The sequence below is a fragment of the Globicephala melas genome, chromosome 2 (genome assembly GCF_963455315.2).
Source record: "Globicephala melas chromosome 2, mGloMel1.2, whole genome shotgun sequence".
NCBI lineage: Eukaryota > Metazoa > Chordata > Mammalia > Artiodactyla > Delphinidae > Globicephala > Globicephala melas.
The window spans coordinates 137,029,906-137,051,571 of NC_083315.2; the positions used below are offsets into that span (position 1 = coordinate 137,029,906).

The 21,666-nt window shown below is 42.0% G+C and overlaps 1 protein-coding gene across 2 annotated transcripts; it reads right to left on the bottom strand.

The window, feature by feature from the left end:
* Positions 1-8,534: 8,534 nt before the first annotated feature.
* Positions 8,535-20,946, bottom strand: SIX4 (SIX homeobox 4). Of its 2 annotated transcripts, XM_060293635.1 has the most exons (4): positions 20,886-20,946; positions 19,833-20,677; positions 16,450-17,138; positions 8,535-12,817 (listed from the first exon to the last, which is right to left on the bottom strand). In XM_060293635.1, exons 1-4 carry the CDS (start codon positions 20,886-20,888, stop codon positions 12,021-12,023), a joined length of 2,334 nt encoding a protein of 777 aa, XP_060149618.1. In that variant the 5' UTR covers positions 20,889-20,946; the 3' UTR covers positions 8,535-12,020. The 2 variants fall into 2 exon arrangements, with proteins under 2 accessions (XP_060149618.1, XP_030711012.1); XM_030855152.2 differs by lacking the exon at positions 20,886-20,946 and having other exon boundaries at positions 19,833-20,704.
* Between the last annotated feature and the right edge of the window lie 720 nt (positions 20,947-21,666).

A 21,666-nucleotide genomic window follows, 5' to 3' on the forward strand; every position in this document is an offset into this window, starting at 1 on the left:
GGAAAAGGTTGTGGTTATATATGTATTAAAATCTTTGGTTATCTGCTTAACTGAGTGATTTCACTTATAAAGATTAATCTTAATGAAATAATTATGGGTATGCCCAAAGATATACCTACACAGATATTCTTGAAGGCATTTCTCAATAATAAAAAATACTAGGAACAAAGAAATAACACTGGAAACAATTGAAATTCAATAGTAGAGAATCAGTTGAATAAATTGTAATCTGTCCAAACAGTGGAATCATATGTAGTAACTTAAAAGTTAACAGTAATAAATAACAATTATTATGTGTTTTGCTAAGCGTATTGCATGCATGCTTTTGTATAATCCTTGCAGAAAGTCTGTAAGGTAGGTACTATAATTATTCCCAGTTTACAGATGAGGACCTTGATGCACAGGAAGATAAAGTAATCTGCCCAGGGCCAATCAATTAGTAAGTGGCAGTATGTGATGGTTAATTTTAGATGTTAACTTGACTGGGCTAAGGGATGCTCAGATAGTTGGTTGAACATTAAGAACAAAAAGGCTGACCTTACCCTGAATAAGAGAAAATTCTTCTTCCCTGATTGCCTTTGAACTGGAATTTTATTTATTTATTTATTTATTTATTTTTAATTACTTGCTTCTGGTCTCAAACTGAAACACTGGCTCTTCCTGGGTCCCAAACCTGCTGGACTTCAGACTAAAACTATACCATCAACTCTTCTGGTTCTCAGGCCTTTGGACTTGGAGTGGAACTAAGCCATTGAGTTCCCTGGCTCTCTAGCTTGCTGAGACACCCTGACAATCTTGGGACTTGTGAGCCTTCATAATCGAGTGAGCCAACTCCTTATAATAAATCACATATATATATGTACATATATATATATATATATATATACTTACTGTAGAAATATTGTGAATTCAGTTCCAGACCGCTGCAATAAAGCGAATATTGCAATAACATGAGTCACACGAAGTTTTTGGTTTTCCAGTGCGTATAAAAGTTATGCTTACACTATACTGTAGTCTATTAAGTGTGCAATAGCATTATGTCTAAAAAAATGTACATGGTTTAATTAAAAAATACTTTATTGCTAAAAAATGCTAACCATCATTTGGCGATGCAGGGTTGCCACAAACCTTCAGTTTGTAAAAAAAATGCAGTGTCTGTGAAGCTCAATAAAGCAAAGAGCAATAAAACAAGGTATGCCTGTCTATAGATAGTGGTTAAAAGGGTAAGCTTTGCTCAATGAGAAAAGAACAGTCTCTTCAACAAATGGTGCTGGAAAACCTGGATATCCACATGCAAAAAATGAAGTTGGACCTTTATCTTATGCAACATACAAAAATTAATTCAATGGATTAAAGACCTAAATGTAAGACCCCAAACTTATAGAACTAGAAGAAAATATAAGAGAAAGTCTCATGACACTGGATGTGGCAATGATTTCTTGGATATGATGCTAAAAGCACAGTCCACAAGAGCAAAAATAGACAAATGGGACTACATCAAACTTAAAAACTTCTGTTCGTCAAAGGACATAATCAATGGAATGAAAAGACAGCCTTGGAATGGAAGAAAATATTTGCAAATCATATATCTTAAAAGAGGTTAATATCCAGAATATATAAAGAATTCCTACAACTCAACAACAAAAGATCAAATAACCAAATTTTAAAAGGGGCAAGGGACTTAAATAGACCTTTCTCCAAAGATGATATACAAATGGCTACCATTTGTATATTAGTGAAATTTAAAAATGATAATGCATTTCATGATTAATCATTGTCTATAGAGTTTAAAATCCTTATTATAAATGCTATATCATCCACTGAGAACATCCTTTCTCTCTGCCCTTCCAGAGTGCTCCTACTCATCTTTTTTTTTTTTTTTTTTTTTGCGGTACGCGGGCCTCTCACAGCCGCGGCCCCTCCCGCTGAGGCGCACAGGCTCGAGAAGCGCAGGCCCAGCGGCCACAGTCCACGGGCCCAGCCGCTCCGCGGCACGCGGGATCCTCCCGGACCGGGGCACGAGCCCGCGTCCCCTGCATCGGCAGGCGGACTCCCAACCACTGCGCCACTAGGGAAGCCCACTCTTCATTTTTTGAAATACAATACCATCTTGCCTGTGGGGCCTTGTACAACTCCTAGGGACATGTTGTACATACCCCTTTTGTAGTACTTTAGCATGAATAGTTTGTAGGTCCATATCAATCCACTTAACTTAGTTCTTAGATGCTACAGACTGGCCTGTTCATCTTTGAATCCCAAGTGATGAACCGGGCACTTGCCACATGGATGCTGGGGTTTGGCTTAAATTAAGTAAACCGATTCAACAAAGCCAAGCTTTGAGAGCTTTTCAGATCTGGTGTTTCTAGAGTTTGGAAGTGGTTCTTTATCAGAAGTTTGTTCCTCTGGTGCAGGAGCTTGGGCCCAGATCACAGACCTGGTTTTACGTTTATGTACAAGTGCATTGGCATTTTTAAGACTTGGGCTTCATCAAATTGGCACTGGGGAGCTCAAAACTCCACTGAATGTTGCCATATTTTAAAATTTACATCAGAGAAAATGAATGCGGAACACATGAAATCTATGACCCAGACCCCTGAGAGATATGCATATGAGGTATATGATCATCAGGCATAGAAAGTGATATGATCAGATTCAGGATATTTTATCAAAGATTACACTTAACTGTTTTCTTTTCTTTATAAAAATCATCTTGGTTTACAGACACATCTAACAGTTTTCACGGAGAAATCTGACTGAGAAAGACTGAAAAGTGGTCTGTCAGTGTGAACTAATGAAAAATTTGGAATTACAGAAAAAAAATTAAAAGGTAGTTTTATTTATAGGCCATGTAATAACAGAAAAAAATTTTCTTGTAGGCTCCACGGAGATCTGCTGTGTTAAAAGAGAGGATTACTTTGTATTTAACATTTCAATGGCTACTGTATTTGAGAATGCATTTAAGGGGTTTAAAGTGTTTAATAAATAGTTTTCCACCTTAGATGCTTTACATATGGACCCAATCTGGTTCATGTATTTAATGTACATTGTTAACATGCACCATTTAAAATAACTACTGGCTGATGATCTTCAGTCTCTCTGCACCCTCTACATTGCACTGACCAGTTAAAACTTCAATTTGCATTGAGATTTAGGTCAGTAATAGAGAAGCTACTGCGTGAATCCTCACTATTTAAAGTGTGGTCCCCAGGCCAGTAGTATCAGCATCACCTGGGAGCTTGTTAGACAGAGTCTCAAGCCTCACCCCAGACCTACCGAATCAGAATCTGCACTTAATCAGGATCTTCAAGCTATTTACATATGCACATTAAAATTAGGAAACACTAGCTTGCAGCACTCATCTCCAAAGTGGGGTATATTTCCTCCAAATGGTGTCCAAGAAGATTCCTTGGGAAATGTAAACAATAATAAGAACTTATTCACCTTTATATACTTGTACAATTTTGATTTTGTGAATTTTAATAATATGTATAATATTGCATAGCAGTACATGAATACAACTTTAAAATAATAAAAGTAAAATAAAATAACTAAAGGCAAATTTTAGCCTAATTTATTCCTCCTTGAAAAAACACAAATTCTGTTTTAATATAGCGTGACTCATGCTGTGAGCTCAGTGTTATAACACTACCAGTTTGCTACCTGATTCAAAAATCTGTACTCATCCTTGGGAAGACAGATATGTGTTAAGATATCAGAGTATGACTGTATAATGAGACTAGAAGTAAGGGGCTCTTATTAGGTGAGATTGTATGTATTCTTAGAACTAGTGTGTGTTCATTGGAGATATTTTGGAAAATCTACCTGGGATGATTGTGATAGGATACTTGGTCACTTTTAAAAAATATATATATTTTTTATTGAAGTATAGTTGATTTACAATGTTGTGCCAGTCTCTTGATCACTTTTTTTTTTTTTTTTTTTTTTGGCGGTACGCGGGCCTCTCACTGTTGTGGCCTCTCCTGTTGCGGAGCACAGGCTCCGGACACGCAGGCTCAGCGGCCATGGCTCACGGGCCCAGCCGCTCTGCGGCATGTGGGATCTTCCCGGACTGGGGCACGAACTCGTGTCCCCTGCATCGGCAGGTGGACTCTCAACCACTGCGCCACCAGGGAAAACTCTCTTTATCCCTTTTAAGATCCCTGATGAGTATTCATGCAGGGACAGAATTTAATCCATCCTCATTCCCATTAAGTGCTAATACAATAAATTTGCCAAGGAATGAATATTGTTTATACTAGGATATTCAATGTCATCCACATGTTAAAGAACACAGTAAGAATATACTTATTAAATAAATAAAAATGAATACAAACTTGTATTACATTCCCTAATTTTAACCAAACATATATTTTGTGTTTCTCTTTGGCACATCTCCTAAGTAGCTCACACCTTAAAAAGCAAAGAAAACAAAACAAAAAACCCAAAACAACCCTTGTTTTTCTACGGCTAATTTTTATGGTTTCATTATAGCTAATGACTTTTCAACACAGGAATCCTCTTGAAGGTAATTATCCAGGCTCTGGATAATATGTGTGTGGGGAAACTACACTTAACTGTTTTCAGAGGATCCAACAGCTCAGATTCCACTGTCTGGTCCTTGATACCCAGTAGGGAAGTGGAGCACATTAAGAAAGGAAAGGGTGACATTTGCTTTTCCTCCACTCATCCATCCTTCTCTCCCTAGTCCCCAAACCCACACACATGCACACATACACACACACAAACACACACTTGTCTGTTGTGCTTAGAAATAGGGAACACCTTGCTCAGTTTTATTGATCTGCAACTTATCATCCATGATGATAGCTTTGTTCTTTTGCATCCTTAAAAGGCTTCCTTAAAATACAAATTCCCAAGGGGTGGAGGGTTGGGCTCTTCATACCTTAAACTATTAACTACCCACACCAGGATTATCACTTAAGGAGCTTGGGAAGGTAGGACAATACCTGAGGGAAGGGCAGACCCATTAGGGAGCAAAGTAGATACAGGTGAAGAAGGTGGAAAAGTACAAAAGCAGCCCTGCCTCACCTAGCTCTACACCTCTAAATAGTCCTAGGGTGTCACAGGTTGTTGACTCAATATCAGTTATTTTATCTTACATTTATAGCCCTTGGCAGGTCACAGTGTACTTTCACTCTGCAATTGATTCGATTGTCTTAACCTGTGGGGTGGCCTGGGAGGGAGTGCATTTTATTAACCCTTTTTCTCTTCTTATAACTACATGGATCTCAAATATAATGATATCTAACACACCCATTTCAATGGAAGAAAAGAGAGGTGAGTTGATATTTCCCAAATCTAAAGGCTAACTAGAATCCAGATTTCCTGATGCCTAAACTCTACATTCCATTAACTATTCCTTATAGACTCTTTAGACATCTGCTCAGTTTAAATACAATAATAGGAATATATCCATAGAGAGAATATTTTTAGAGAGCATATCTGTATATAAGTATAAATACCGCTATTTTGAAACATTGATCTAAAAAATCTTAGTGAGTACATTTTTGCTAATGCCCCCAATTGTCTGTCAAACTTTGTATCATCTGGAACCCAGCCTCTGTTTGGAAGTAAGTGGAAAAAACCTTGGAGCAGTAAGGAAAATAATCACCATGAAGACCATCTACCAATGCTAGGAGATTCACAGAACCACTCTCAGACCCTACCCCAAAATGCAGTGATTTATTTTTGTTCTCTAAATAGGGATAATAGTTTAACCAGTTGAGCCATAAAGTTCCCTAATCCAAGCAAGTGAAATGATTTAAAGGGATGGATGACTGTTCGGGTCACTATTCATTCAACAAATAATTTTTAAGTGCTTACTGTGCTCTGCTACACTAAAGGAGAAACAAAGATGAAAGTGTTGAGGCAAACACATAATTACAGTGATGTGATAAGTGCCACATGAAAGGAAGATATAAATTCCTGTCTGATCACAGAATCAGCCATGTACTATTCTGTTTATGAGGGTGAGACAGAGCTTCCTGGAGCAGACTCACTTCCTAGTGAGTCTGGGAGATCTGGTAGGTAAGAAAGAACCTGGTGCCTGTAAGGAACAGATTCATGTGGCTGGAGACGTGACCAGACAGAGATGTAAGGCCTGGGTCTTGGAGGCTTTGTATGTTAAGGAGTTTAAATGGTATTTCATAAGCAATGGAGAGCCATTGAAGATTTCAAACTAGCATGTGAGGCTGGGATAAGTCTTGAATTCTGAAAGTCCTATCTGAATATAGTTGTAATATAGCCTGGAATGAGGACCAGACACTGGATACCAAGCAGGCAGAGGCTGCAATAATTCAGTCGAGAAACGGTAATTATGTAAACTATAGCAGTAACCCTAGAAATGGAGGGGTAAGAACTAATTCAAGAGACAGTAAATGAGCAGACATGGATAGATGTAGTGATCTGGTGGAGGAGGTGGGAAGAAAGGGACAGAAGACACCAGAGTGAATCCCAGATTTTATATTTGGCCAATGGATGAATGAGGAACACACAGTGGAGAACAGGTTTACAGTGAAGATAATAGTTTAAATTTTCATATATAGAGTCATAGGTGACTAGGATATTCTGAAGATATTCATTAGGGAAGTGCATCACAGACCAGTAAAGCCCTACCTGTGATCTGGTCCCTGCCTGTCTCTCTGACTGGATCTCCTTTCACATGACCCCTAGAGTGTATAACACTGTGATCCAGCCGCTGTGCTCCTCCCTCAGGGCCTTTGTATTTGCTGTTCCCTATGGCTGGAATGCTCTTTTCTAGGTCTTGCAGGCTGGCTCCCTTGAACCGTTCAAATCTCTCTTCTGAAATGTCACTTCTTCAGAGACCTTCCTTGACCAATCTAATCCCCACCTCTACCCATTCCCCATTCTCAATTCCATCACCCTGTTATTGTCTTTATAGCATTGACCATTATCTGAATGTATTTTGTTTATTTACTATCTACTGTATTGGAAATGGTGAGGTACAAAGGTAAATTTCCACATTTATTATTTTTAAGGCAAACTGGCAAGGTGGGATGGAATCATATAGCTAAAGGTCTTGAATCCCATTGAGGGGTTTTAATTTGCTAGTTTCCAAGGAGCTACAAAAATGTTTGAAGTAACACAACATTTTAATCAACTATACTACGGTAAAATAAAATTAAAAAATTTTGTCGCTAAAAAAAATGTTTGAAGTAGATCAGTAACCTTGTCAAATGTTTTAAAAATGTTTCATTAAGGGCTTCCCTGGTGGTGCAGTGGTTAAGAATCCGCCTGCCAATGCAGGGGACATGGGTTTGAGCTCTGGTCCGGGAAGATCCCACATGCCGCGGAGCAACTAAGCCCGTGTGCCACAACTACTGAGCCTGCGCTCTAGCGCCTGTGAGCCACAACTACTGAGGCTGCATGCCACAACTACTGAAGCCTGCATGCCTAGAGCCCGTGCGGCTCTAGAGAAGAAAAGCCACCGCAGTGAGAAGCCCGCGCACCGCAGTGAAGAGTAGCCTCCGCTTGCTGCAACTAGAGAGAGCCCGTGCGCAGCAACGAAGACCCAATGCAGCCAAAAAATTTGAAAAAGAATATATATATGTATAACTGAATCACTTTACTGTACACCTGAAACTAACACAACATTGTTAATCAACTATACTCCAATATAAAATAAAAATTTTAAAAATGTTTGGTTAAGATATTATAAAATATCATCACTCCATAATTTCTGACCCTATACAGTACCCACTTACTGAGACACTATTCACTTTAACTGGTTTAACTACATAGAAAATTTGTAAATAAATGAACTGAATGACAAGATTATAAAAAACACTACACATAATACCTGAAATTAATTTGATGACTTTAGTTTTGTAATAGAGTTGTACAGGTGGTCCCAATCTATTTTTTTAATCTAGTTTCCTCTTCATTTCAGTGTGGGAGGCATGCAAAATCAGATGTCATGTAATTTTAACATGAGGACCAAACTGTACTAAGGCTGACTCTTCTACACACTCAGTAATGCTGTTCTGTCCATAGTTTTAAGCCAAACCACTGGTGGACCCAGCTGTGGTATAACCAGACTTTGGATAATGGGAGTGCCTTAAAGATGGGGTGATACTGAGCTCTTTCAGTAAGGTTGGGAAAGGAAAGGTCCTTGGACCTTTCAATTTAATTCCATTGAAAATGGTATCAGATTCAGATTTGGGGACACCTAAATGAATGACACATTTCTTTCCTTTAAGGAGGATGAAATCTAATCATTTAGCTCTGAGTATGCAGTACAATTAAGTGAGTTGGGTAATTTTGTATAAAGACCGACAGACTGTTTTCCCAAAATGACTCCTCTTATATTTGCAAGCCTATGAAATGTTCGTGGATTTTTGTTTTTCTTCTCTTTACTCTTCTCTGCTTTCCCAGGGATAAATAACTTTTTCAACATAAGGTATGTATAAATATAAAGTTTATTTAGCATAGTGTTTAGAAAAATAAGTTCACATCATTTCAGAAAACAAATAAAACACTTAATTGTCCAGGCATAAACCCCTATTACAGTACAACATACACACTTTAGATCTCTTTGGTTGGGTAATTAAGCACAGAAATGTTCTGGGACATGCTCTGTGTGCCATCACCTAACAGTGCAGTATAGACTCTGTTACCCCACCGCATGATATACATTCTGTATAGATTTTCTCTTTGTGTAAGGCACAGTAAAACCATATTGAGTATATAACTGGTTGCCTCTAAACATACAGTACATGCAACAAAAGAATAAAAAATTTTTGAGAACCCTGAAAGCCAAAAGAGTCACATGCTATACAATTTTGAGTAATAAAATGTGTGGTGGTAATAAGAAATTAACATAAAATGTATCAGTTAGATACAAAATAACTGTTAGACTCTATTATCTAAGCTCTAAGAAGACTTTGAAACATCTTCTATAAAATGTAATTCTTTTCCCCACAGTTTTCCTGAATTATTTATATTTTTATGATGAGATGATCTGTCAAAAACATTTTAAAGAATGAAGAACTTCTGGTTATGTACTAATGCACACTTGTCTAACATGTAGTAGGGCAGGCTGCAATCTACCCAATTATCCAGCTTTTAACATGCAAGACGCAAGGGCATATACAGAGAGATTTAAGGTCAGTGTGCAATTCAACTATGAATTTTATCTATGGCTATAACATCTACCTGCCTTTCGTAACACAAGAAAGGCACTGAAACGTGTATAATTCAGTCTTTTCTTTACTATGAATATACATGAGCTATAAAGCAGTACAACACAGGTGCTCTTGCTTGACTGAGGAACAAATGCACCTTCTCTTTAAACAACAGGCTGTCCTTTACTGGATGTAACTAAGAGCTATATATCAATTCTGACTGATAGAGTGCATAGATAGGCTCACACAGCCAGCAGCAGGGGTTGGGGTTTGCAGGGAGTTATTTATCCCTATTCTGATTCCTCTTTGGGGATCATTAGAGGGTCATTTGCAGCATCTTCAAGCATTGGTTTACGTAAGAGGGAAATTTTGACAAGGGTTCTGAGTCTGGCCCTTGGTACTGCAAAAAAACATTTGCAATTCTGTGCAAGGAGATCATGGGGTTTATCTTATTTCATTCCCATATATATGGGCTACATAACAACTGGCCCTTATTTTACTGAAAGAATAGAAAAGAACAAGTTCTTTATAATGTGCATTGATTCTTACCTGGTATATTGTATAGCTACCTGGAGTAACTGTAGGGGTATAATTACATCATGTTGGAGTATGAATAGGTTTCCTAGGTAAGTCTTAAGTTTTGTGCTATCTTTCTCTTTCTTAAGGAAGAAAAGAGGAAGAACTGTGAATAAAAGAGAGTCTTATATTTTTGGAAGACACAAAACTTTTCCTGTTATATATATGTATATATAACATATATAACTTTTTAAACCTTCCCATCTTTCTTATTGGATGGGTATTTTAAAATAATTAACAAACTCTTGATATTTGCAGCAATCAAGTGGAAAACATCATTTTCATGTAAACTGCACTATAGACCCATGTAATTAATCTCAGTAACATGATCAGCACACAGCCAAAGAAACAAACAAGCTGTATAAGTAGTGGTGGAGTGGAAGGAACTCTAAAAGACCTGATGTTGTAAAACAAAACAAAACAAAAAAACACGTAATTTCAGCAGTTTAGGAACATTCGCTAATTCCATAAAAAAATGGGACCTAAGTTCTTTATCAAAATGATGAGGGAGAAAATAAATGATGGGGGAAGAATTCTTCAAAGGGCTCTTCACCTATGCCTGCAAGTTCCATTTGCAATAACAACAAAAGTTAAATCCTCTTTGGCCCTTATTCAACGTGCTAGGCTGATGGGCATGTAGACATTTACAGTGGACCCTTTGTTCCAATCTTAAAGAAAGCAATATGTGGTGACATCTTCATGTTCAACAACTTCCTGTCATCTCTAAAGAGATCATTTTCTCACTTTTCTTGCTTTTCAGAGGCCAGAGACTTTACTCACTACATAAATGTATTTGTATTATTACATCTTCTGTTCAGAGTCCTGATAAAAACTGTAACCACAGCTCACAACATTATCAAACAAGCTTCTTACAGAAACCCCGAAAGATTTACTTTTAAAGAAGAGGTGATAATATAGTGCAAACAACAGTCATATGTCATAATGTAACAACTGAGTTAAAACATTTAGAACTAAGTTTCAACAGGACATAATTCAGCTCAATAGAAGTTACATATTCTTTCTTTCCTTTAAAATGGTTGTTTTCATAGCCTCCAGAATTGGTTTTACATGGTGGTCTATAACTGTTACTTCTTTGTAATGAAAAGTATCAACAATAATTAATTGTTCAACCGCTTGCATCATAAACATTAACTCTAATAATATAAGTGAAACTTAAGTTCTTCAGATTTAGAGCAATTCTGTGAAATTAACCCTGTTGGATAGTAGAAAGGAGTCATCAGTGCTTCTGTTGAAACTTCTGTACCTTAGTAAGAATAATAAAAAGGCCACAAGGTAAAAAGGCACATAGAATTCTGTAGAAAATATATTTAAATGAATCAGAGTTGCTAAATAAAGAACAAGGATGTGAAAAAAAGTACCAAAATTCCAATACTGGGAGTTAGATTTCTTGTTTCAGTGTTATTAATATTGACCTTAATAGACTCCTGATAAAAATCATTACTTTTAAAATCCTACAAAAAGTAAAACTTTGTTGGAAATAACTGTTCACTTCCTGTTCAAACAATAAAAATAAATTAAACAGTACGAAAACATTTTTCTTTTCAGTTCATAGTGTCTGAAGTATAAGAGAAACATATACAGCATAAATAAAATTCACTGTAATTACCCAAATTCTTGCTTGTAGGACTAATATATTTACACTCATACTGAAGTTTGTTTCAGAGTTTTTAGTGGAGTTGCAAACTTTCTCAGCCACAGTGAACTATTACCAATCACATTTGGAAATGTATAGAGACAAGCCAAGACTTTCACAAAAATGCTGAAAAACAGAAATGCATATATTCAAAAATATACCCTTAGAATAGTGTAGAGTACCTTTTATGCTTCTTAGCCTTACCAATGCCCGTGGAGTAAAAGTAAACAAAAAGAATTGTATTGTTTCTAACGCTCTGTAGTGATATTTAATTTCTACCTTAAGTGTATACATTTTTAATTTAGAAAACTATTTATCAAGTTCCATTTGATCTTAGAATTATGTTAAGTCAACCAAATGATACACTTTGACTTCTTGATATATTTCATCTTGTTCCTCTGTCTCCATCTATCTAAAAGAGAACACATGTGAACAAAAAGGCTGCAGTAATGCAGTTCTACTCCTGCATATTTAACTGTGATCTTCACAGATCAATCCAAAGTCTCTTGAATGCATTTACTTGCAAAACTAATGTTTCCCTTCAAATGGGAAAATCCTTTATGTCCTCAGGTCTTCATGAAAAGATTTGCCTGCTGATGCCAGAAAAAAAAAAAAAGAAATTAAGTTTACAAGTCTTGCATCTCTTCATCCAATTGGACAGTCTGGAGCTTGGCAAGCTCTTTTTTGTCTGTTTCCAGGTCTTCACAGACAGTCTCAACCATGCCCTCTAGGACATACTTGGATTTGGAGTCCAGCATCATTAAGTTGCTTGTTGCTTTGCTCTCAGAATTTGTTAAGAAATTCTCTTTTATGTTAGCTACTGATTGCATAACCAGATGATGTTCTCTGACAAAATCCTGGTGTACTGTAGGGGAGGGGTGACTCACCTGGGCTTCAGCTGTGGGAACTATTTCCCCAAGGGCAGCCTGGGTCATGGGTACTGATAATAGATCTTGACCAGTAATAAGGGAGCAGTTCTGAAGAGTTGCATAGTTAGTGTTGCTGACAGATGTCACAGTAGATTTGCTTGCCACAGGTGCAGACATTGGCTGGCTATCAGCAATGTCAGGGTTTAGCTCAGTGGGGTTTAGTATGGTAGCGGGAGTCAGGGAAAAATTGTGAGTTGGGGATACATTAACTAAGGAGGAGGACAGTGGGTGGAGGCCACTTCCCGAGATACTTTCAGAAGACAGGTTTGCATTTACTTGTGCATTCTGATTGACAGGCATCAACTGAGAAAACACCAGGCTCCTCTCCACACCCTCCTGTTTAACAGATCCTATAGTCTGGCCTGAATTAGGAACAGTGTATACCACTGCACTGGGAGCAAGAGAGCTCAAGAAAACCTTTCCTTGCTGGACTGTGGCGGACTCACTTGTAAATGTGCTCCCATCTGAAGTGCTTGAATTTACTGAAATATTACCTAAAAAAAAAAAAATAAAGTACAGATTATCATTGATGGGGCTGATAAGGAAAGAAAAAAGTTATTTTTTACACACATGATTTTTCTCAGGTTCCGTAGAATCACCTTGGGCACTTAAAACTACAGATTTCAAGACTCCACTCCTGAGAATCTATCTATCTGACTCAGTAAATCCCAGAACAGGTGTATTTTTAACTCCTTGAGTAATTCTGGTGATGAAGCTGGAGCAAGAACTACTGGCTTAGAAATCAAATGTGAAAAAAAAAAAAATGTTGTTTCCAAGTTCTAATTTCAGTCAAGTTTCTGGTTCAGTATTACTGAGAGTTGATATCTCTCAATTAGTTGATAGTTATTGCTCGCTCTGCCAGTTAGAACTAGAAAACAAAAATGTGAAAGAGAATGCCTTTGTTCAGGGCAAGCTCAGTAACTGACATAAAATATAAACGGAAATGCAGAAAATACCACATAAATGAGTTACCCTGGGGCTTACAGTTAACCATATAAACCTGTACAGACAAGTTGCAAAGTTTCACCAAACTAACCATAAAGTCAAGTCAACAAAACATTCAATAGTTTTTTTTTTTTTTCCTTTTGTTGTGCTAGTTCTGAATTTTCAGTGTTGTAGTGACAGGAAGAATTAATGATAATAATGAAATGTGCTTTTTAAAACACAGATTAACATAAAGAGCTAGAGCTAATGCTTCTGTAAAAGGTTTGTATCTTTTGAGACTCTCATTATAATGTTCTACAGAGACCAGAAGTAGTAAAAGAAATAGAAGTAGAAAGCTGAGTTGTTCAAATCAGCTAACTCAGACAATGCAGACAAATTAGACCCCCTCCCCCGCAACTCACACCATCAAATAAAACCCTTTTCTTTCTGAGTCTTTTCCTAGGCACAGTGAAATAATGGCAATTATCTTGCCATTAAAGGAAAGGTGGACATGGGGGAGTTTTGTGACAGAATAATTCAAGCAGGATGTTTACCCTGATCTTGAATTAGATGTTCAGTAAACTCTTCATTATTTTGAGAAAACAGCCTAATGTTAAAGGTAATTCACCTAAAACATTTCCCTCCTTGAATTAATAGAATAACTGTGATTACGCTGCCACCTCTATCGATAAATGTATGTCACAGGGCTGTTTATATGTCTTCCAAACATTCTTTTTTTTTTTTGCGGTACGCTGGCCTCTCACTGCTGTGGCCTCTCCCATTTTGGAGCACAAGCTCCGGACGTGCAGGCTCAGCGGCCATGGCTCACGTGCCCAGCCGCTCCGCGGCACGTGGGATCTTCCCGGACCGGGGAACGAACCCGTGTCCCCTGCATCGGCAGGCGGACTCTCAACCACTGCGCTACCAGGGAAGCCCCCAAACATTTTTAAGCACCTTAAATGCAAAGGAATGGCTTTAAACAAACAAAAAATGAAAACACTTTATTTGAACTTAAGAAAAACATTTCTACATATGTTTGAGCTCTTCTCTAACGTAAATCTTTGTTCCATGTCAAACAAACTAAAAAGGCTTTAAAATTCTTGTTGACTACTAAACTGTAGCAAAAGACATCTGAAATAGATGGTTACTTTGTTGTGTGTATGCGTTTGTGAAATTGTTTGCCAGTGTATTTGTGAACAAAATGATTCATTATTTTTTGATAGGGCTATATATAACATAATAGGTGTGACATTTTCCCAAACTGCTACGGAATATAAATAAAATAATATTTCTAAATGTGTAGGTATTATAAAATACATAGATGAAGGGGGAAAAGCAGATGTGATCTAAAACTTGATATTTAAGTATAGCTGCAATTGAATTATAAATTGAACAATCATTTCAAAATCAGTTAAAAAAACCCAGTTGAGAAATGATATAGGTACAAAGTATAATTTTATAATGATGCTTAAAAAAAACCCTTTATTTACTCAGATTATAAAGTGAGCAAAAGAAATAGAGATTCTGCTTTTCTATATAAATTTCGACTATAGAAAGATCATCTACCTTGTCTAGCCATTTTTAGGAAAGGCTTGGTATCTGTTTTGAGAAAGGCTGAATCCCCAAATGCTTTACTGAGAACTGCAATACACAGTTACTCTAAGGGAACGTTGTTTCCTGGGCCATCTGGTTAAACTTATGTCTTCAACTCACCCAGACAAGTCTAAGGATTGACAGCTCTGTCATTTGATCTTAGCTACTTTAACTGAAAATGCTGTTCTTATTCATATTAAATGTCCCATTTTAAGAATTAGCTATTAGTTTGTAATAATTTTCTATGGTAGCACTTTTTTAGTTTATGTGTGAGAAGTACTCCTGCTTTTCTTCTCCCCCAATGTACATACCATGCTTTTTGCTCAAATTTGTTGTCTTTAAAATGTTACCTACTATTTGGAAATTTCCTAAAGAGAGAAAAAGGGTTAGATCCACATTAAAGTATTGTAAACTAAGCACTTTGGCTCTCCCTGTGGTTTTCCTATTTTTGCCCTGTGTTGGATAGTGACTAAGCTTAATCCTTTCCATAGCCTGGAACAATGAAGAAATAAATAGCATGCTGCAGGACTGTCGTGTGTTACTATACTACCATTTTACCTAAAGAGAAACAAATGAACAGAATGGAATTTACTGCACAACAATTCTTCCATTAATGCCTCAAACAAACTGAAGTAGACCATAGTTGTGGAAACAAGAGTTGTATATAAATTGAGGTGTTTTTTTTTGGATAAAACCATTTTACAGGAAGCTGATCTTTAAGGCAAACAGTCACTTATTTTGTTTGGGTAAAAATTTGGACTTTCAGATTTGCTTCCAGGAAGGCAAATATGCACTAACATCTCCCACTCCTGAATTCTAGCAGCTCTGCAACCTCCACTGCCATTCTAACCATTCCTGTTTCTACAGAGAAACAATGACACAGAGCCATCCAGATTTGCTTAAAGTCATTGAAGAACTGGCATATCAGCCTCAGGTTTCCCAAATTTCAGATCAGTGCTTCCTTTAGCAGATGCCTGAGTAAAGCCACCAACATATAAAATAAGGCTTACAGTTACCTCCATAAATAAACCCACACATTTAGGGGGCAAGTATACATGCATAGCAACAGACAATCACATACTCCTCTGTTCTCCCTTTAGGTCTGTTAGTCTTACTTATAGGAGGAACATGAATCAAACGCAAATGATCCAGTCTCTTTAGCTCGCTCTTCTAAAACTCCTTTTGGTCAAATAAAAAATGCTTAGGTGAAGTCTACACATTCTTACCAACTGCTTGACTTATTTTGTGTTCTAGCAATATTATTAATTTTTAATCTTAAAATGTCAAGCAGTGAGTTACTTTGTAAGCACCGATTGACTTAGCATATTTCTATAATTGTAGAACTGGCAGGACTCACTACGAACTGTATTTTTCCATTCAGTTATTGGGAAAATAAAAACCCACCCCCATGATGCCAGGGAACCAAGCAAGCTGGATATTACATGGATGTTGTGAAGAAAGAGGAACAAATCAAGGCTATTCTGCAGCTGTGGCAGCCAGTAAGGTACCTGAACAGTAACAGCAATCTATAGCTCTCACCAAATGCGTCATTTACAGCAGCTGGCTAAAACATTCACTGGTGCATTACGGTACCAAACCAGACTTTTACCTTGTGAAGCTGCCACTGAAACAGGAGGCAGCTGCAGTGGAGAGAATCCAATGCTCCCATTAAGGAACTGATTGCTTGCTCCGGAATTGGGGATCTGGACGATGCCATACTGGTTAATTTGCACTGGTGTGGTAAAAGTCACTACAGAACCTCCATCCTGGGAAGCCACTGTTTGAATACCTTCTCTTTTCACCTCAGTGCTGGGTATCAGCCCTGGGAATGACACAGGAGCACTGGGGCTATAGGAGGTGGTGGCTGCTGAGTTAGTTGAAGAACTCTGGAGAACTTTGAATTCCTTCACATCCTGGGAGGTAGACCCCAGTATGTCAGTCATGGATATACCATTGCTCACAATGTTTGATGCCATTTTTGGTGGGTTCAGTGACACTGTCTGTGTATTTCCCACACTTAATCCATTAAGGATAACTCCATTGGGTCCCTGAATGAAAGAATTACCATTAAGGAAGACAGGTGAAGTACTGGCAGGTACCAAACTTCCATTCAACAAAACTCCAGAAGAGCTTAATGATATTTTAGCATTTCCAATTTGTTGCATATATACTGGCTCCATGTGACTGGAAAGGCTGAGGTTGGTGACACCATCGGATGAACTGGAGAGTGGATGAGGAGACAAATCTTCATGACCCTTGCTGGATTCATCTTCAGTGCTAGGATTGCCATCCGACTCACTGTACAGAGGAGGAAATCAAGACATTCAGAAAGTCATGGGAATGGCAATCTATATAGTGCCAACTGTTTGGAAAACCAGCCTCTAATCCCATTAAAGGTAGTGTTTAAGGAAAGCACAGCAGTTAAGTCTTCTAGTCTTGTTTTAGCTCTGAGGCCTTTCAGCAGATTCTGACCAGGGCATCTGAGAAGAGGAAATCTCATGTCTCAATAACCTTTACTAATAATAAGTTCAGGGAAAGTCCAGAGGTCTAAAAGATATAAATTCAGCTAATAGGATTTACAGAATTGTCTATATGTTTTTATAGCACTGAAGTTATTTATTACTGTTAAATATGCTGCTACCTATACCACAGGAAAAAAAAAACTCATTAAAGGGGTGGTCAGTCATTTCTGTTTAGGAACTCTTTCCCTTCCCCTCAAACCAATTCAGATTAGTGTGATTTTGGAGGTAAATGAAACTGTCAAAGGAGCAGGAGGTGGGAAGTACTCAGTTTTGTCTGCCAGTTAGTTAACAAGAGATCATTTTCTCACCTGCTCCCAAACTTCTACTCCACCAGACTGACAACTGTCTCATTCAACAAAGTGGCTGTCTTGTTGTAGGAAAGGCACTTTCAACCCAAGAACTGTTATGTGCAGTCGCCTTTGAATCCAAAGAAAGCCATAGGGGCCTATTTAACAAACACCATCCAGTGCCCTGGTGAGGTGGGAGGGAAAGGGTGTGGGTCACTCAGTGGCCTTGTATCTTTCAGACCCCTTCCCCAGCACCCTCAGTCCTTCTGTTCTGTTCCAAACAAGACTGTGTTCCTCAGTTCTCCGATTTGGGGGTAAATACCAAATCTGGGGAGGGGTAGTGGTGGGTGTTTCCCATTTGGTCGGAGGCTGGGCCGGGGGAGAAAGGATGGTAGGACAGAGGTAGTTTGGAGCGCGGCGGGACTTGGCCCGGCAGAAGATTCGACATCTCTGCAGTGCCCCGAGGTCGGTTCGCTTTCATGCCGAGGGGAGGGGATCACCCCGGACTGCGGGGCCAGGAGCGCAGAAGGCGCTTTGATTTACGAGCTGAGGCTGAGCCGCCGTCGCCGTCTGCGAGGGTGACTCACCGGGGATGCGGGTGGGAGGTAGATCCGGAAAGGGGCCTCAACCAGGCAACTGGGCTGGGAGCGAGTGTGTGTGTTGGTGGGGCGAAGCAGGCTGAGTGTGGCTGAGGAGACGCGGGGAACGCGCCCGGCCAGGGAGTGGAGGCTCCAGGGCAGCTGGCCGGCGCGCCGCGCCCGCTCCCCACCCCCCTACCCCCTGCCCATCGGATTCCGTCGCCGACAGGATCCGCTGCCTCAAGTAGGCACGGGGACAGGTGGCGTGGAGTTACCAAGGCGCCTCCTCTGGGTCGCCCCCGCAAGTCCGCGGAGGGGTGCACACAGGTCGCAGTGCGCGTTTTGTTTTGGTTACCGCGAGGCCGGGTTCGGGCACGGAGCCTCCCTCCTGCCTTGGGCGAGAAACGGGCAGGAGCGGCCCGCGGCGGGCTCTGGAACGCGTCGGGTGATCACCTTCTCCCCGCCGGGCCGGGCTCCCCGGCTCCCAGATTCCTCCCCTGAGCAGAACCTTCGAGCTGCTTTTGGATTCTTTCTCTCCTTTCCCCGCGGGGCTGGCGACACCATCCCTTTCGGCGACCTTCTCTTTACTTTGTCCAACAATACACACAGACCAGGTGTCTGACTCAGGAGAACGTACAAAAGAGGAGGAAAACCCGGTATTTTCTACCGGTTGGGAAAAAATACCTGGCAGTCAAAAAGTTCAAACCCGCCAGGGTGGGCGCTCAAAGAGGTGCGGAGTGGATAGCGCCCCCAGTCCTTCCCTGCTGTCCGCCTGGTGCCAGCCTGCCCCCAGCCCCAATCACCACACCGGGAGGGAGCCCCGCAGGGTTCGGGGGCCGGGGAAGCCGCCCTCTAGCCCCACCACCCCGGCGGCGCTGAAATTCGATCCGAAGGAGTTCAGAATCAGGTTTCAAAACACCGCAGAGCCGAGCCGCACCAACACCCCACAGTTGCCGCGGCCGCGAAGGGAACCACAGCGGGCAGGGTGAATGATTAACTCTGTCATATAAAACCTCGACGTCCCCAGACCCCCTTCTGCGCTTCCAGACCCCACCAACTTTCTTCTCCCTCCGGAGCGGCCACGGCCACCTCCAGCGCCTGCCTGGGGCAGCCGAACCCTGGGGGTCCGGGAGCGCGTGCGCGCGCCGGGCCGGCGTGACCCCATGGAGGTGCAGACCCCGGCGGGCGCTGGCAACCTCCGTGGGCATCGGGCGGCAGCGAGAACTGCCTTTCCGGCGTCTACACACGATCCTTCGCCCGGCCAGAACCGGGGAGAGAGTGGCAACTTCAAAGCCAGAGGGATGGGGGTGGGAAACCGGGCAGCAGTGACCAGCCGAGGTGGGGGCGGGGACTGAGACCTAGGCGGGCGACCAGAAACTTCTGGGGGGAGGTGGGGGCAGGGTAAGGAGCAAGGTTCCCCCGCCCCTCGCCGCCGCCACCCCCCCTCCCCCAGCCGGGGAGAGAGGTGGGGGGCGGGGAGAGGTGGGCAGCCGGACCAGGCTGGTGGGGAAGGTAAGCGCCATGTTTGCAAGCACTTGGAGGAAAAGAAAGCTGGGAAGGGGGTTGGGGAGAGGAAGGGGGAGGAGGAGGAAAGTTGGCGCTCACCTTTTGGACTGGGTCTCAGAGGGGTTCCGATCGCGCTGCCGGCGGTTCTTGAACCAGTTGCTGACCTGGGTGAGGGAGAGGCCGGTGATCTTGGCCAGGTGCCGCTTCTCGGCGGGCGAAGGGTAGCGATTCTGCTTGTAGAGCTCCTTGAGCGCGTTGCGCGACTTCTCCTTGAAACAATACACCGTCTCCTCGCCGTCCCAGATGGTGCGGGGCAGGGGAAATTTCCTGCGCAGCCGGTACTTGTCCACGGCGCCCAGCGGCCGGCCGCGGGCTCGCTCGGCCTCGGTGTAGCGCGCCTTGTACCAGAGCTGCTGCAGCAGCGGGTGGTTGGCCGACTCGAAGCTGTGGCTCTCGAGGATGCTGTAGAGCTCAGGGTAGATGCCCTGGTGGAAGGCCACCAGCGCCCGCGCCTTCAGCAGGCTCTCGTTGCCACGTAGCAGGTCGCTCTGGGGCAGGGACCACAGGAACCGGGCCAGGCGGTCCAGGTTGCCCCCCTGCTGCAGCGCCTCGCACACGCAGGCGACATGGTCGGGCGAGAAGGCCAGTGGGGTCTGCGCGGCGGCGGCGGCGGCCGCGGCGTGGTGGTGCCTGCCCAGAAGTTCCGAGTGGAGTTGTACCTGATCCGCCGCCGCTCCGGCCGCCGCCGCTGCAGCCACTGCCCCTTCCTCTCCGCTCACCCTGGCGGCGGTGGCCGCGGCGTCCCCCGGCTCCAGGGGGAAAGGGGCTGGAGCCGGGGGGCTCAGCCCCGCCGCCGCGCCCCCCGCCACTTCTCGGGGCGCCTCCTGCCCTTCCGAGGCGCTTTCCATCCCATTCTCCTGCTTGATGTCCGCCGCACTTGCAATCTGCCCGGTGGGGGAGGAAGAGGACATTTTTTTGTTGTTTATTTTCCTCCCTCCCTCACTCCCTCGCACTCTTTTCCTCTTTCTTTTCCCCTCTCTTACTCCTCCTTCTTCGTGTCCCTCCCCCCTCCCCCCTCCGGAAAGCCCACTCCCTCCCTCCCGGTTTCGGCTGGATCTGGCCGATCAGGTTTCCCCCCGGCCACGCAGTCACCATTAAGATAGCTGCTAGAGCAAAGTAGTGTAAAAGGATAGCTGCTTTCTGCCGTTCCCCCAACGTGACTCCTCCGGTTGCTGCATACTATATGGCACTGGCGGCCCGGCCGGCCCGGCCGCGCCACCTCATTGGCTATTTCACATTCAGAGGGAGGAGGAGACACCGTTTCTATCCCTGTCGATCACCCGCCTCCCACTCCACCCCTTGCCGTTCCCTCTCCCCCTGACCCCCAGGCACCTATACCTGAAGGGAAACACCGACATTCTTTTCAGGCCCTGCTCCTGGGCGGGAACATGCCTAATGTGGCCTGAAAACTGGACAACAGACTCTTTCAAAGAGAGTCCCTACGATTCCAGTGGGAACATTAATTATGTGGCCTTAAGGTCCGGATGCGAAACTCTGAACAAAGAGACCACCCTCAGCATCTAGATGACAAAATTTCAGAGGACAATTCAGAAGCTTCCCTGGTGTCTCTCTACTGCCCTTCACCCCCCTTTCAGATGTCTTCATTAAGGATTTTTATTCAAAAGGGTCAAGAATAAAATGGCACTAGGGAATGCTCTAAGGGGGAAGCACTCACAGTAAATTAAAATTCCAAAGGCGGGGGGAATGCTTGAAAACGGTATAAATAGCCCACTGAGAACACAAAAACAAGAAGCCTTCAAAAAAAATGTGTTTAACCTTAAGTCACTTGGCGGGCTGGCAACCCAACTGAGTTGAACGTGTTACAACTGAACGTATAGAATGTTTTACCATATGTTTATTCTGGGTCGGTAGG